The sequence below is a fragment of the Nerophis lumbriciformis genome, linkage group LG34 (assembly GCF_033978685.3).
Source record: "Nerophis lumbriciformis linkage group LG34, RoL_Nlum_v2.1, whole genome shotgun sequence".
NCBI lineage: Eukaryota > Metazoa > Chordata > Actinopteri > Syngnathiformes > Syngnathidae > Nerophis > Nerophis lumbriciformis.
Genome location: NC_084581.2, coordinates 21,578,083 through 21,596,003, shown reverse-complemented (window position 1 = coordinate 21,596,003; position 17,921 = coordinate 21,578,083). Strand labels below are relative to the sequence as shown.

Genomic DNA, 17,921 nt, shown 5'->3' with positions numbered 1-17,921 from the left:
TGCTGGTACTGTTTATTTTACAACATGACAACATATCAATACAAAAAACTGGGACTGCACTGTCAATATTTGCATTTATTATTATTAAAATCACACACTGACACAATAAGTGACAAGTAGGCATGCTATTGACTGGGCTTCTGCTGGGCTTCCTCAGCGGGCTCATCGTTCCACATGGGCTCTGTGATATGGTCTGGAACTTTCTCCATTGCAGTCTTGTTAGCAAGAAACCACATGTATGAGACAAAAGAACACTTCAATGTGCAGTGTTTTTGGTACAGACTCACTTTTGTCACCTGCATGGCTACGCTTTCTGGAATGTTTCTTTGGATGTATTCCAGATACACCTGTGCTGTGGAGCCTGTTAGATGAGACAGCTACCAACAAAGAACTTTGAAGAATTTACCGATACATGGTAATATAGTGGGCTGCTATAATCTCACCTCAATGGACCTGTAGTGTGTCCTCATCTCATACTGAACCCTGTGCTTTTTGTAGATGTGAACAGACTTCAGTAGTGTAAGTCTCTCTATGTACTTGGGGGGTTCAAAGCTGCAGCAGAGGGAACACAAACGTGTATCTACATTACTGTGGTCGTTTAAAATGCAAGTTTTTCGGTGAAAAGCAAAATCCTTACAAAGTGAGAGTATAGTACTTGTTGTTGCTCGACTGCTCCGTCAGGGTGTTTTTTTTGCACTCAAATTTTCCACTGAGAGAACCAATGTGCTGTGTAGCGTATTCTATATTGACTTTTGTTCTGTCACTACCAATTCATCAATCCTTTGCGCATGCGGAAGGGTACCACCAAACTGGCTGAAATGCGTTGCCAGAGACGTTTCAGGGAATGTCTCTACTGCAGACAGTGGCATGTACTTTCTTTTTCAGGGGTGGCACCCATAAAACAGTCAGTCTACCCCAGGAACAGCTCTAGCTCCCATAGTAGTTTACCACGGTTCCAACCACCAGATATGGAGTCAATCTTCTTGTAAGACAATTTCTGATATTAATCTATTACAGTACATCTGACCACTTGCAACAGTTGGAGCAAAATACAAATACAGTTTATTGTGATGTACTGCACTACGGGGCGGCATGGTTCGGTTGATAGACGCTTTCGCCATCCGAGCCACTGCCGTTGTGTCCTTGGGCAAGACGCTTTACCCACCTGCTCCCAGTGCCAACCACACTGGTTTGAATGTAGCTTAAAGATGTAGCTAACGGCTTTCACTATGTAAAGCACTTTGAGTCTCTATATAAAATATAATTCACTTCACTTTACTGCAAAAAGAACTGGAGTGTGTATCCAGTTTTGTTGACAGTAATAGGCATGTTCTAAATAACAAACAAAATATGATTATGGGCCATAAACATACATTAAAAATGTACAGCCTCTGTCACTTGTTCTTAAAAAAAATAATTATTTGGAGCAGGCGCATGAAACTGAACTGTTAGGGTTAACCATAAATTATCAATTGAATTTTATATTGTGATATAAATGAGATTGTGTCTAAAATGGGCAGGACTGTTTCTGTTATTAGAAGACGTGCCTATTTTATGACATATTTTTCAAACACTCCACTAGATAAACTATTATATATGATGGATTGTAGTACTGATTATGTATAGCATTTTATAGGCATATCTGTTATTGCGTGTCTTTTCTACGTACAGTGTGTATTGTCGAGATTTTATTTATAGGAAGATTAGTGGCTATTGTGTAGAAAGTTAGCATCTAATAGGGATCTATTAAAAAAAAAAAAAACTGTCACATTTCCTCTTTAAAAAAGTACACTTGTAACATTCATAAACCTTTTATTTAAGTTGATTAGGTCCTCATTCAAATCCACTCTTTACATTGCTGACAACAGAATAATTAAAAATATTACACGGTGTGCCTTTAAAAGTATTTGCACAACAAATAAATGACCTGGACTGAGTAGAACTAGAATCACGACGGAATAACAAAAGATGGTGGGACCGAAATAATGTTCAAAACAGATGAACGCGCTGGTTCTTGTGTTGGCAGGCAAACGCTTTAAACACACTTGTGTAAAAAAAAAAAAAAAATTGTAACTAAAATGACTTACATTTAGTGAAGGACCATGAACGTCTGGAACCTGGCTGCTCATCATCAAACAAAAGAATGCCCGCCACCCTTATGTATGCGCGCAGATAAAGATTACCCGCCAATATGTGCACACAGCGAGTCGGAAAAGATTGGCCCCCAGCCGAATGCGTGGGCCGATTAAGATTGCCTGGCAACATGTGCGCGCTGCAGGGGGAGGGGGATGACCGTGTCGCCTACACAAGTTACGTGACGCAAAGGTATACACCAGGCTTTAGTTTGCCTGCCACTACAATAAGAAGTATATTCGATAAAACATTGACTATTAAGAGTATGTGAACCATTCCTACTTTGTTGACTTCCCTGACCTTCTAAAAGGTTTTGTAATCCATCAGAAATATCTTGCCATCCATCCATTTTCTATCAATGTCCCTCAAGCTACTAAAATGCATCATATATGTCCAAGTGTGGAGAGCGTTTTGCATATATTACCCATCAGGTCTACTAAATGGTTTAAATGGGTGTATTTTTAATTGTGTGGTATAGAGATGTCCGATAATGGCTTTTTTGCCGATATCCGATATTCCGATATTGTCCAACTCTTAATTACGGTACCGATTCCGATAATAACCGATACCGATATATACAGTCGTGGAATTAACACATTATTATGCCTAATTTTGTTGTGATGCCCCGCTGGATGCATTAAACAATGTAACAAGGTTTTCAAAAAGAAATAAACTCAAGTTATGGAAAAAAATGTCGTATTTATTATTGAAGTCCCAAAGTGCATTATTTTTTTTAACATGCCTCAAAACAGCAGCTTGGAATTTGGGACATGCTCTCCCTGAGAGAGCATGAGGAGGTTTAGGTGGGCGGGGTTGAGGGTGGGGGGGGGGTTAGCGGGTAGCGGGGGGTGTATATTGTAGCGTCCCGGAAGAGTTAGTGCTGCAAGGGGTTCTGGGTATTTGTTCTGTTGTGTTTATGTTGTGTTACGGTGCGGATGTTCTCCCGAAATGTGTTTGTCATTCTTGTTTGGTGTGGGTTCACAGTGTGGCGCATATTTGTAACAGTGTTAAAGTTGTTTATACGGCTACCCTCAGTGTATGTTGAAGAGGTTCATTTAGCCTACTAATGTGTATTTATAAATGGTTGATTTATATAGGCTAGTAGGGCTGCAGAAGCAAGATAGCTTGTCAGGTACAAAACTTTACCTTACTAGCCTTTATAAATCAACCATTTATATATATAAACACCCTCAGTGTGACCTGTATGGCTGTTGACCAAGTATGCCTTGCATTCACTTGTGTGTGTGAAAAGCCGCAGATATGTGATTGGGCCGGCATGCAAAGGCAGTGCCTTTAAGGTTTATTGGCGTTCTGTACTTCTCCCTTCTGTACCACTCCGTACATCGGCGTTTTAGTCATAAATTTTACTTTTTGAAACCGATACCGATAATGTCCAATATTACATTTTAAAGCATTTATCAGCCGATAATATCGGCAGTCCGATATTATCGGACATCTCTAGTGTTGTACTATTTTATATTGTCATATATTATGGTACATTTTTGGTCTCCTTTTTACTTATTGTTTTCACACTCTTTTTGTGCCCTTGTGCGCATTATCCTTTTCCATCCTTATAACCATTTCCCTTGTGAATCATTAAAGTTTGTCTAAGTCTATTAGACATTTTTATAATGTTCACATAGTTCAGTGGGCAAATTGTGTTTTTGTATCCCATATTTTAATGTTCTATGTTGTTGTTTTTATAATTGGACCATGCATTTGAATTGGTTGTCCAATTAGTACCTATATATTGAGTCTGTGCAACACTCACTTGTGTGAAGCATGTGGTCAGTACTAATTGCTGTGGACCTTACCAATCAGGTGCCATCCTAAACTTCTGGTCCATGTTTTAAAAGTAAATTTGGGCGACCTACTTTGGGGACCCCTGAATTAAGCATATCTTTGGTGTACCACTAGAAGGAGCCCGAGTGGTACACGTACCACAGTTTAAAAAAAACACTGCTTCAAATCGTTCTGCCTCTTAGTGTGGTGGCACCTGACTGCAACTGGTTTAATTTCTTTACATTTTTTAATCATTTTAATGTGCAGCAAATTGTTCATCTAAACAGCCCTGATTAAAACTCTGCACAAATATACAAAAAGTCATTCAACAAAGACTCACAGGTTGCTGACGGTGATGCCCAGCTCTTTTGCCGCCATGGTGGCAAAGTACTCATAGCTATCCAAGACAGCCCGATCGTGACCTTTAACCAACACGGTCACCTTCTGGAAAAGTGTGTCCGGCTGTTCTGTGATCGTGATCTGAAAAGAACATTCTTGTGATTATTGAAATAATTACATGGACTGACATTGCAAACGTAAGGATGCAAATAATATAACTGACTGGTGACGGTGTTGATGAAAGTGCTGCTGCTGCTGTGTGGAAGGATGGTCCTCGGTTCAAAGAGGGTGGAAACCTGCAAAGATGGATGACAAAAGGATAAAACAACTGCTTGTAATAAGAAGAATACATTATATAGACAATGTATAACGCAAAGAACTACAGTGGCAGAAAATAAGTACAAAAAGTATAAAAACAAGCTAACTAACATACTACAAACATGTAGAAAATAATATTAAAGTCAATTATTAGACAGGAACAAAAACAATATGAGAGCAACATGGGGCATCCTCAATAGCATTATTAAAATGGCACTAAGATGGCACTACCCCCAATACTTCTCAGACGGAAACAAAAATAATGACAACATGAAGGAAGTAGTTGAAAGCTTCAATAATTACTTGGTAAATATTGGACCCAAATTGGAGGAAAGGATTCCAGACCCAGTTTCGATTGAGGACTACAATGGTATCATAGATAGAAATCCCAACTCAATGTTCCTCAATAATGTGACACAGGAGGAAATAGTTAAAATCGTGAAAAATGCAAATCTAAGACTTCAACTCATTGTAATGGAATTGATATGGAAACAATAAAAAAGGGTTATAAAAGAGATCTCAGGACCATTAACGTATATTAGCAACCTATCATTTCAAACAGGTACATTTCCAAACAAAATGAAAATAGCTAAAGATGCACCAATTTATACGACTGGAGACAAACACCAATTTAAAAATCATAGACCTGTTTCTTTACTTCCACAATTTTCTAAAATCATTGAAAAACTGTTCAATAACAGATTAGAGAGTTTCACAAACAAAAATAGAATACTCGAAGAGAACCAATATGGATACAGAGCTAATGTTTCAACTTCGATGGCTTGAATTGAAATTACAGAAGAAATTACCAATGCAATAGATAGTAAAAAATGTGCGGCAGCAGTGTTGATGGATCTAACTAAAGCATTTGACACAATTAATCACAATATTTTAATTAAAAAAACTAGAACGGTATGGCATCAGAGGGTTGGTCTTAAACTGGATTAGAAGTTATTTAACGAACAGGAAACAAGACCTGAAGCTAGGCGAACACACATCTACAACACTAAATATATCCTGTGGTGTACCTCAGGGATCAATACTAGGACCAAAATGGATCAATATTATTATATTATAAATGACATTTGTAAAGTTACAAAAGATTTAAAGTTAGTATTATTTGCGGATGATACAACTGCGTTTTGTTCAGGAGAGAACACACAGAAAATAATAACAGAAGAAGTGAACACATTAAAAAGATGGTTTGACAAAAACAGACTATCGTTGAATCTCAGTAAAACTAAAATAATGCTATTTGGTAACAGTAGAAGAGAAAGTCAAACACAAATACAAATAGCCTGAATAAAAATTGAAAGAGTAAATGAAACCAAATTTCTAGGTATAATGATTGATGATAAATTGAACTGGAAATCTCATGTACAAAATATACAACATAAAGTAGCAAGAAACACATCAATAATGAATAAAGCAAAACATGTTCATATTCTCTACTGCTCACTAGTGTTACCATATCTGAGTTATTGTGCAGAAATATGGGGAAATAACTACAAAAGTACACTTCATTCATTAACGGTGTTACAAAAAAGATCAGTTAGAATAATACATAATGTTGGATGTAGCGAACATACAAACCCTTTATTCATTGGATCACAAATACTGAAATTCCACAACGTAGTGAATTTGCAAACAGCTAAAATTATACACAAAGCAAACTATAACCTGCTACCCAAGAATATACAACAATTCTTCTCAACAAGAGGATAAATATAATCTTAGAGAAAAATGTAATTTAAAACATTTGTACACACGTACAACACTTAAGACCTTCAGTATATCAGTATGTGGAATTCAATTATGGAAATGATTAAGCAAATAAATCAAACTATGTACTAATATGATCCACTTCAAGAAACTCTTCAAACTTAAAGTGTATACAAAGTACAATGAAGAAGAACCATGATAAACATTCTGAATTTATTTCATCCATCCATTCATTTTCAAGTTAATCTTACTCATCTCACCATATAAATATAACTTACTTCACTAATTATTTATTATTGTTATTACTTATGGAGTATATTGTGAATACATTAAGAACAGAAAGTGAACAAAAGTGTTAGCAACTGCTCCGTAAAGGAAAAGGGGTAGGATTAAATAAACTCTGCTTCATCCTACTCCTTTTCGAACATGTTGAATGGAGAAACTGGAAATTGTGAATGCATGCATGTTCCAAATAAACACAAACTAAACTCAAGTTTGTAGTCTTAATGCAATACACTACAGAATCAATGTTGATTGATTGATTGATTGAAACTTTTACTAGTAGATTGCACAGTACAGTACATATTCCGTACAATTGACCACTAAATGGTAACACCCAAATAAGTTTTTCAAGTCGGGCAGCGAGCAGCCTAAACTGACAGTTGACAGGTAGAAAACAAAGATGCCGGGCTGGTGTTCAGCGTTTTCCTGCTCAAATGAGCGGACTGTTGAAAATAGGAATCGGGGGATTACTTTTCACAAGTAAGATTTAACATTAACGTACTATTGGTTGCATTTTGTGAAAAGAATATTACCACAGAGTTGAGAAGGAGCAAAGATCTTCAATAGTACTGAAATCGTAGCCGCTAGCAAACAAGAGTATGACCATAATAGAATTGCATGTCAATGAAATTAATTACATTTAAAATTATGTCATACTTGAATAACGTAAAGTTGAAATAAATGATGAAGACCACAGTCCAGATTGTGTAGGGGGGGTACCGGTAATATGTGTTAGCTAACTAGACAATCAGATGGACAGTGGCTATACAGTATTATACAAGTCAAAATTTTAGTCTAGCTTTCCAACCCAATTTTGTAAAATTAAAACAATCACTGTAAACATTATCATTTAAGGGAAGAATGTAATCAATACAAAGTGTCTAGACAGAATAAACTCTCTGCTGCTGCAACAACAGAGATACAGTCTATAGGTCCCTAAGATATATAGATATCTAATGTATTCATACATTGTTTATGTAGGATATACGCATGTATATATAACCTAATCATATTGTTTCTTCAACTTAAAAATACCTGACCGTTTTTTCCCCCCTTCTCTGGGATTATATTCCCAGTTTTGATCTTAGACACTTATAGTTTATAAGAATATTCTATTACTGTTAAGCAAACTATGAATAATAAAACACGCCAAAACGTGTGTCCCTTATCATAGCTACACGTATGACAAAAAAAACGCATGAAAATCCGTGGTATTCAGTGAGGTAAAATGAATTAAATGCGCTGACAGTTCATTGCTCCTGCCAAATGAATTGCACTGAGTGGAGCGGATCACCACTCCAAGATGGCGGCCCCACGTCTCGTCAGCGCCAGTAGGCAGTAGCGCTCGATGCTGCGTACCCTTATAAGATGTCTATGATTGTAACAGTGTAGGTCTGACTTCGTAGGATATGTACAGTGAGCAGTGAACATAGTGAGCTCAGAAAGCATAAGAACAAGTACCGGTATATACATTTGATTATTTACATTTGATTATTTACAATCCGGGGAGGTGGGATGTGGTGGGGTGAGGGGGTTAGTCTAGGGTTGTAGCTCCCTGGAGGTGTTCTTTTAGTGCGCTTTTGAAGGAGGATAGAGATGCACTTTCTTTTACACCTGTTGGGAGTGCATTCCATATTGATGTGGCATAGAAGGAGAATGAGTTAAGACCTTTGTTAGATCGGAATCTGGCTTTAACGTGGTTAGTGGAGCTCCCCCTGGTGTTGTGGTTATGGCGCTCATTTACGTTAAGGAAGTAGTTTGACATGTACTTCGGTATCGGAGGTGTAGCGAATTTTATAGACTAGGCTCAGTGCAAGTTGTTTTACTCTGTTCTCCACCCTGAGCCAGCCCACTTTGGAGAAGTGGGTAGGAGTGAGGTGTGATCTCGGGTGGAGGTCTAGAAGTAACCTGACTAGCTTGTTCGGGGATGTTTGGAGTCTTGATTTGATAACCTATGATTGTTAGAAGACAAAAAAACCCCGCTACATACCGCATTGCAAGGCAATTCGTAGATGCTGCACAGGAGCTCAAAACGCCTTGTCCCTACAAAACAAACATATGATGCATGTAAATAGCAATAGCAATGAGGCGACGGCGGACACCATTGCGTCTACTCTGTTATCCATCCATTTTCTAACGCTTGTCCCTTTCGGGGTTCGCGGGGGGTGCATCCATCCATCAATACATTTTCTACCGCTTGTCCCTTTCGGGGTTGCGGGGGGTGCATCCATCCATCCATTTTCTACCGCTTGTCCCTTTCGGGGTTGCGGGGGGTGCATCCATCCACCCATTTTCTACCGCTTGTCCCTTTCGGGGTTGCGGGGGGTGCTGGAGCCTATCTCAGCTGTAAACGGGCGGAAGGCGGTGTACACCCTGGACAAGTCGCCCCCTCATTGCAGGGCCAACACAGACAACATTCACACTTGCATTCAAACAAAAAAAATGTGTGAAATAAAACGAACATTACCGAATATGATCAATCCACCCATTTTCTACTGCTTGTCCCTTTTTGGGGGTGCTGGAGCCTATCTCAGCTGCATTCGGCCGGAAGGCGGTGTACACCCTGGACAAGTCGCCTCCTCATCACAGGGCCAACACAGATAGACAGACAACATTCACACTCACATTCACACACTAGGGCCAATCAACCTGTGATACAAAAAAAATGTGTGTGACATAAAACGAACACTGCGATGAGGTGGCGACTTGTCCAGGGTGTACGCCGCCTTCCGCCCGAATGCAGCTGAGATAGGCTCCAGCATCCCCCACGACCCCAAAAAAGGACAAGCAGTAGAAAAGGGATGGATGGATGGATAAAACGAACATTACCGAAAATGATCCATCCATCAATTTTCTACCGCTTGTCCCTTTCGGGGTCGCGGGGGGTGCTGGAGCCTATCTCAGCTGCATTCGGGCGGAAGGCGGCGTACACCCTGGACAAGTCGCCACCTCATCGCAGGGCCAACACAGATAGACAGACAACATTCACACTCACATTCACACACTAGGGCCAACCAACCTGTGATACCATTTTTTTCCCCATCCATTTTCTACCGCTTGTCCCTTTCGGAGTTGCGGGGGGATGCTAGAGCCTATCTCAACTGCATACGGGCGGAAGGCGGTGTACACCTTGGACAAGTCGCCACCTCATCGCAGGGCCAACACAGACAACATTCACACTCGCATTCAAACAAAAAAAATGTGTGAAATAAAACGAACATTACAGAATATGATCTACCCACCCATTTTCTACCGCTTGTCAGCTGCATTCGGGCGGAAGGCGGGGTACACCCTGGACAAGTCGCCCCTCATCACAGGGCCAACACAGATAGACAGACAACATTCACACACTACGGCCAATCAACCTGTGATACAAAAAAAATGTGTGTGACATAAAACGAACACTGCGATGAGGTGGCGACTTGTCCAGGGTGTACGCCGCCTCCTGCCCGAATGCAGCTGAGATAGGCTCCAGCACCCCCCGCGACCCCGAAAAGGGACAAGCGGTAGAAAAGGGATGGATGGATGGATAAAACGAACATTACCGAATATGATCCATCCACCCATTTTCTACCGCATGTCCCTTTTTGGGGGTGCTGGAGCCTATCTCAGCTGCATTCGGGTGGAAGGCGGGGTACACCCTGGACAAGTCGCCCCCTCATCACAGATAGACAGACAACATTCACACACTAGGGCCAATCAACCTGTGATACAAAAAAAATGTGTGTGACATAAAACGAACACTGCGATGAGGTGGCGACTTGTCCAGGGTGTACACCGCCTTCCGCCCGTATGCAGCTGAGATAGGCTCCAGCACCCCCCGCGACCCCAAGAAGGGACAAGCGGTAGAAAAGGGATGGATGGCTGGATGGATAAAACGAACATTACTGAATATGATCCATCCATCCAGTTTCTACCGCTTGTCCCTTTCGGGGTCGCGGGGGGTGCTGGAGCCTATCTCAGCTGCATACAGGCGGAAGGCGGCGTACACCCTGGACAAGTCGCCACCTCATCGCAGGGTCAACACAGATAGACAGACAACATTCACACACTAGGGCCAATCAACCTGTGATACCAAAAAAATGTGTGTGACATACAAAACGAACATTACCGAATATGATCCATCCACCCATTTTCTACCGCTTGTTCCTTTTTGGGGGTGCTGGAACCTATCTCAGCTGCATTCGGGCGGAAGTCGGGGTACACCCTGGACAAGTCGCCCCCTCATCACAGGGCCAACACAGATAGACAGACAACATTCACACACTAGGGCCAATCAACCTGTGATACAAAAAAATGTGTGTGACATAAAACGAACATTACCGAATATGATCCATCAATTTTCTACCGCTTGTCCCTTTCGGGGTCGCGAGGGGTGCTGGAGCCTATCTCAGCTACATACGGGCGGAAGGCGGCGTACACCCTGGACAAGTCGCCACCTCATCGCAGGGTCAACACAGATAGACAGACAACATTCACACACTAGGGCCAATCAACCTGTGATACCAAAAAAATGTGTGTGACATAAAACGAACACTGCGATGAGGTGGCGACTTGTCCAGGGTGTACGCCGCCTTCCGCCCGTATGCAGCTGAGATAGGCTCCAGCACCCCCCGCGACCCCAAGAAGGGACAAGCGGTAGAAAAGGGATGGATGGCTGGATGGATAAAACGAACATTACTGAATATGATCCATCCATCCAGTTTCTACCGCTTGTCCCTTTCAGGGTCGCGGGGGGTGCTGGAGCCTATCTCAGCTACATACGGGCGGAAGGCGGCGTACACCCTGGACAAGTCGTCATCTCATCGCAGGGTCAACACAGATAGACAGACAACATTCACACACTAGGGCCAATCAACCTGTGATACCAAAAAAATGTGTGTGACATACAAAACGAACATTACCGAATATGATCCATCCACCCATTTTCTACCGCTTGTTACTTTTTGGGGGTGCTGGAACCTATCTCAGCTGCATTCGGGCGGAAGTCGGGGTACACCCTGGACAAGTCGCCCCCTCATCACAAGGCCAACACAGATAGACAGACAACATTCACACACTAGGGCCAATCAACCTGTGATACAAAAAAATGTGTGTGACATAAAACGAACATTACCGAATATGATCCATCAATTTGCTACCGCTTGTCCCTTTCGGGGTCGCGAGGGGTGCTGGAGCCTATCTCAGCTACATACGGGCGGAAGGCGGCGTACACCCTGGACAAGTCGTCATCTCATCGCAGGGTCAACACAGATAGACAGACAACATTCACACACTAGGGCCAATCAACCTGTGATACCAAAAAAATGTGTGTGACATACAAAACGAACATTACCGAATATGATATTCCACTCAATATCCTTGCCAGGGAGCCAAATTCTCTCCAGAACGCCATGTTTAGAACGGGTAGGTCGTGAACGTGAAACCGGAAGTGAGTTGTGAACTCGACTCCCCCCTTCCGTCTGGGAGGCAACATTACATATGCGCTGACGCTTTCCTGTGTTGATTTTAAAGTGGTGAGTAGCGCAGAGGAAATGATGGCACGGCCACAAAAATAGGCGTTCGGGAGGATAACTCGCAGGTTGAATAATTATTTAGAATGATGGTCGCGTCACATGACCACCACGTGACCCAGCTGCCGGGGCCCTGCAGTGGAGCTGAGTGACTGCAGGCACAGCGACAACAGAGCAGCCTTCAAGCCGAGGTAAGCTCCCATCTCACCGCTGATGTCTCCATCGTTTTATCCATTCTAAATCTGACCCAGAAACCCAGCACTCAGCCCAACGGGCTACAGGCGTTTATTCATTCTCAAGTATCTACACTGTTCTGGTTATGAATACATTAAAAAGACAGTATTCGGCTGTCATGCTAGCTGTAGCCGGGTTAGCGACGGGTGCCAGCGGCGGATGGACTAGAGCCACTAGAGTCGCCGCCTGGATTGGGTTTGGGTCAGCTAACGTTAGCGGGTTTGTTAGCCGCCTTCATGTTTTGTATTTTTTTTGGTTGCAACTAGTTTGTGTGCAGCATCACTATTAGTGTAATTGCTGCACAAAGAATAGAAAGTCAGGCATAGAAAGGTTTTTATTGTCCAGGTAGCTCCTTTCTTTACTGGCTTGTCATACCTATTAGTATTTATTCATGCTACGTTATTAAGGTAACCTTTTATTGTGTATCAATAGAAATTATTTTCTGATACAACAGGTCAAGACTGTCATTGTTCCATCTTGATTCGATATTTACCTTTTGTCTAGCTCCAAAATGGTCATCCATCATCATCATTATTATTATTATTATTATTATTAATGCATACTCATTGGGCACCTTGTTTACATCCAGCTGTGTCATGTCTTAGCCACACGGGGTCGCTCTAATTAAACAGCGCTAAAATGATACATGAGCGTTAGAGATGCGCGGTTTGCGGACACAACCGCGGAGTCCGCGGATTATCCGCGGATCGGGCGGATGAAATTAAAAAAAATAAGATTTTATCCGCTCGCGGGTCGGGTCGGGCGGATTAATTAGATATTTTTTTAATTATTTATTTTTTTATTTTTTTTTGCGGGTGGCAGTTAAACCAATTGGGAAATATATATACATAGTTAAATGTTGTTACCCACATACGAAAAACGAGCAGGCACCTGCTGCATATGCCACAACAGAAGAAAAAAAAAGAAAAAGAGATGGACACTTTTACGGAGCGGAGAAGGCCCCCGACGCCTCGCCGGGGTCCGGGACCGAGGCCCCTTCCCCCGAGAGGGCCCCACCGGGAGCCGTAGCTGAGGCGATCCGTGAGAAGGGCCTGACGCACGTCCAGGGTCACTACCGCGCCCACCGCACCGACACCCCGCCTCGTCCGCTTTCGACGCGGCCGGCGTCACGCGCAGCAGGTAAGCAGCTTACCTGCCCGCCACCCCCGTGGCCGGGGGCTCGTAACATGGGTCACTCCGCGCGCTCCGCCCGCGCAGCTTACCTGCTTGCCACCCCTGTTGCCGGGGGCGCGTAAAAGGGGTCACTCCGCGCTCAGTGCGCTCACGAAAGGGGTGGGGCTCACCCTGGTTGATATAGAGAGCAGGACAGTGGCCATGGAATTTCATTTAAGGTTTGTGATAAACCATCAAACTCATTCGTTAAAAGGACTCTATAGTAATATAAAGCAAATTTTTCTGGACATTATCATGCAAGAAAAGTTTATTTTTGGGATCGCGATCACCGCGTAATGATTTTTAAAGGTTGCATTACATTATTAACTGTCCCATGTGATCAGCCAGTGCAATTGGAAGTCCATGCTCAATTATTGCCTCCGTAAATAAAACTTCGGCATTTATCACATCCAAAGAATCTGTTTGGGCGACGAAAAACGTTGAAAGTTTTCCACTTGTATCGCTAGCAACGGCATTAGACTTGTGTTTTTTTGTCCCAACGTGGTCTTTTACATCGCTAATTCCTCCGTGTCCGATCGAAAAATCTTGTCTGCACAAGGTGCAATTCGCGTAGTTTTCACCCTTTTTTTTTTTTTTTATTAATATTAGATATATAACAACGGGCGGATGGCGGGCGGATGCAGTTCAGATCAAACGTTACATCGGGTGGATGGCGGATGGTTGACGACTTTCTGACGCGGTTGCGGATGAGATAAATTGCCTATCCGCGCATCTCTAATGAGCGTGTTAAATAATTCAGTATCCTTCCGCTGAGCTGAATAGTCCTCCAACTATAAGTGGCTGCCCATGGAATAAGGGGTAATTTAGGCCAGCTTGTTAATATTTAAAAGCAAGGAGTAGGGGAAGAGTTTTGCTGTGTTTATTTCAGTGTTTGTTTATGATATGTGCTAAGTTAAAAGCCTTGTTGTGATGTAATAATAAAAAAAAACGTTTTCCCTCACCCCCAGTGGGATGCCAGAGGTTTGCCGGCGTAATGGCGTTTCAAGGAGAGGCGGTTCTCTTGCAGGATTACAGCTGATGGAGAGGAGTCCCTGCTCCTCCTCTCGCACTCACAGCCAGGATTGGATCATGACGAGGACGGAGCACGCCGACATCAACACGCTTAACTGTACAGAAAAGGCGCTTTCATGGACTGAAAGCCGCGAGACATGTTGAGTGGATGCTTTGGCAATTTATGTGACACGGCTGTTTTGTTCCTGGATGTGACTTTCTAAAAGGAGGCAACTGACCGTATCGGTCCATTCCATCAAAAGTGACTAGTGCCTTTGCAACGCTGATTTCTCCACTTTTATGACATTGTATCCTTAATTGAGTTTTCACTGATGTCCAAGGAAGAGCAGATACTATGCACTATGGCCGTCTCACGTCCATCATCGAACCTGTAACCTCAGCACAGGAGTGGCACCTTTAACAGGGAGGGGACCTCAGAAGCTTCACAACGCGTACGTCGCAGGGATGTTTGCCTCAGTGGAGCATGGCCCGGTTCTCTGCAGCGACTCCAACATCCTGTGCCTGTCGTGGAAAGGCCGCGTGCCGAAGAGTGAGAAAGAGCAACCCGTGTGCCGAAAGCGTTATTACGAGGAAGGCTGGCTCGCCACTGGAAATGGCCGAGGAGTTGTGGGGGTCACATTTACATCCAGCCACTGCAAGCGGGACCGGCCCACTCCGCAGAGGGTCAACTTCAACCTCAGGGGGCACAATAGTGAGGTAGGATGGATCATATTTACTATCATATATATACTTTTTTTGATTACACATTCAAAAGCTCCATAAAACAATATACTCACCCACAGAGAGCACCAGGTTTTTATTAGTAGTTTATTTTGGTGTACGATGCACTCAGTGTTTAAATGGGGCATGTCGTTTATAAGAGCACTTTATTTATTTAATTTAACCTTGATTTAACCAGGAAAGTCCCATTGAGATTAAACAACCTTTTTTTAAGGGAGTCCTGGCCAAGAGGCAGCAAAAAGATACAGTTAGATAAATATACATGTCATACAAATTAAGAAACTATTTAAAAACGTCATCTCAAGTACTTTCAATCTGGACTTAAAAGCGTTTTGCAACATGTAAAAGGAGCAGAGTAAACAAAATCCCTTTTTCCCGGTTCTGTGCAGGCAAATGGAACAGATCATTTGAACGCAAACCATAAGAGTAAACACTCTTCCGTGTAATTAAATTACAAATATTGGAGAGCAGTAGACACTGCGTTGCCTTATAAATAAACGCATACCAATCACCCAGCCTCCTGGAGAACCAAGAAGGCCATCCCTCTCGAGAATACAGCTCACAATGATGGGTCAAGGCCCTACAATTAGTTATTAACCTGAGAGCAGGTCCCTATAGTCCTGTTTTATTTACAAGACTATAAATGCCATTTGTTGTGCTTGTTGTGGGTTAAAAGCTTCAAAAGACATGCTAGCATATACAGTAGGCAATGCAGTTAACATCAAAATGTTTTCTTTATTAGACTAATGGTCAATGACTTGGGCATGCAAACTCCCACACATGTAAAGATGTTTTGCTTGATGGCAACCATGTTTTTCAACCAATTTTGATCAAATTCTACAGACTATGTGCTTGTCAGTCCCCTAAAGGTGTGTAGGAAATCTCTTGGTAATTTGGCTTAACACCCTAAAGTTAAAGTGGGTGTTTTGTAGCGCACATTCAGAGAAATGTCAATCCATTTTGACGTACGGGCCAAACCTTGGGTGCAGCTAGAAGAATACAGGACCTTTGCAGCAATGTGGAGATTGTGGATTGATTGATTGATTGAAACTTTTATTAGTAGATTGCACAGTTCAGTACATATTCCGTACAATTGACCACTAAGTGGTAACACCCGAATAAGTTTTCCAACTTGTTTAAGTCGGGGTCCACGTAATCAATTCATGGTAATAGTATGGAGTATTATATAATAATAATAATAATAATGGATTAGATTTATATGGCGCTTTTCTAGGCACTCAAAGCGCTTCACAGAGAAGTGAGAACCCATCATTCATTTTTACAACTCATTCATTTATCATTCATTCACCGGTGTGAGCGGCACCGGGGGCAAGGGTGAAGTGTCCTGCCCAAGGACACAACGGCAGCGATTTGGATGGTAAGAGGCGGGGAGCGAACCTGCAACCCTCAGGTTTCTGGCACGGCCGCTCTACCCACTACGCCATACCGCCCCATGTTTGTTGCATGTTGGGTGGCTCCACTGACTTAAGATGGAACATCTTGGGAAGCATCCCACACCACCATCTCGGGCTGTGGACCTTAAATGAAGGCTGTTCAGATGATGTTATCATGGCCTAGAGCAGTGGTTCTCAAATGGGGGTACGCGTACCCCTGGGAGTACTTGAAGGTATGCTAAGGGGTACGTGAGATTTTTTTAGAATCTTCTAAAAATAGCAACAATTCAAAAATCCTTTATAAATATATTTATTGAATAATACTTCAACAAAATATGAATGTAAGTTCATAAACTCAGTGAAGCACAAGCTCAGGTTTCTCACTAAAATGTCTGTCAAAAAGAACTGTGAAAAGAAATGCAACAATGCAATATTCAGTGTTGACAGCTATATTTTTTTGTGGACATGTTCCATACATATTGACGTTAAAGATTTCTTTTTTTGTGAAGAAATGTTTAGAATTAAGTTCATAAATCCAGATGGATCTCTATTACAATCCCCAAAGAGGGCACTTTAAGTTGATGATTAGTTCTATATGTAGAGATCTTTATTTATAATTGAATCACTTGTTTATTTTTCAACAAGTTTTTAGTTATTTTTATATCTTTTTTTCCAAATAGTTCAAGAAAAATCACTACAAATGAGCAATATTTTGCACTGTTATACAATTTAATAAATCAGAAACTAATGACATAGTGCTGTATTTTACTTCTTTATCTCTTTTTTTTTCAACCAAAAATGCTTTTCTCTGATTAGGGGGTACTTGAATTAAAAAAATGTTCACAGGGGGTACATCACTGAAAAAAGGTTGAGAACCACTGGCCTAGAGTACACCCCTCCTAGGCGATTTCCTCGATTCGCCACGGTCAGTGATAATTAGAAGGGTAAGATCTTCGACCAAGGCACGGACATTTTCGGTTGTACTCCTCAACCAAACGGGACAGTCAATAGGGTAGAAATGAAAAGCTGTGTGGTTTCTTAATGTCAAGTCCAAACAACAACTTACCTCTTGACCTTCTGTCAGTTGTACTGCATTTAAAAACTTGATATTTTTACACTCTTGTGATGCTATTGAATATTCCCTCTGGGATGTGATTCAAAATAGATCACTGCTTCATTTGACAAGCTCTCTTCTTGATGCTTTTTTCTCCCTTCCATTACAGCGTGCAGTAACAGCCTATTCATTCTGCATGAGAGATACATATCTGAGACTGTTTGA

The 17,921-nt window shown here is 42.0% G+C and overlaps 2 protein-coding genes across 3 annotated transcripts in view; one reads left to right on the top strand and one right to left on the bottom strand.

Moving 5' to 3' along the window:
* Positions 1-60: 60 nt before the first annotated feature.
* mrps10 (mitochondrial ribosomal protein S10) lies at positions 61-12,030 on the bottom strand. Of its 2 annotated transcripts, none has more exons than XM_072912226.1 (7): positions 11,912-12,030; positions 8,567-8,619; positions 4,478-4,550; positions 4,256-4,395; positions 444-552; positions 288-377; positions 61-215 (listed from the first exon to the last, which is right to left on the bottom strand). In XM_072912226.1, exons 1-7 carry the CDS (start codon positions 11,969-11,971, stop codon positions 126-128), a joined length of 615 nt encoding a protein of 204 aa, XP_072768327.1. In that variant the 5' UTR covers positions 11,972-12,030; the 3' UTR covers positions 61-125. The 2 variants fall into 2 exon arrangements, with proteins under 2 accessions (XP_072768327.1, XP_061785897.1); XM_061929913.2 differs by lacking the exon at positions 11,912-12,030 and adding an exon at positions 9,819-9,911.
* Positions 12,031-12,056: 26 nt separating this feature from the next.
* tulp4a (TUB like protein 4a) overlaps positions 12,057-17,921 on the top strand; it is a 30,633-nt gene continuing 24,768 nt past the window's right edge. The window contains exons 1-2 of the mRNA XM_061929916.2: positions 12,057-12,280; positions 14,465-15,224. Of these exons, the coding sequence (XP_061785900.2) occupies positions 14,973-15,224 (252 nt within the window). The 5' untranslated portion in view covers positions 12,057-12,280; positions 14,465-14,972. The remainder of the gene's footprint in view (positions 12,281-14,464; positions 15,225-17,921) is intronic.

Coding starts and splice junctions, on each gene's coding strand:
- mrps10 (XM_072912226.1), bottom strand. CDS start 11,971: ATGGCGTTCTGGAGAGAATTTGGCTCCCTGGCAAGGATATTGAGTGGA. Junction 4,551..8,566: donor ACGAATTGCCTTGCAATGCG/GTATGTAGCGGG, acceptor CCATCTTTGCAG/GTTTCCACCCTCTTTGAACC. Junction 378..443: donor CACACTACAGGTCCATTGAG/GTGAGATTATAG, acceptor CTTTGTTGGTAG/CTGTCTCATCTAACAGGCTC.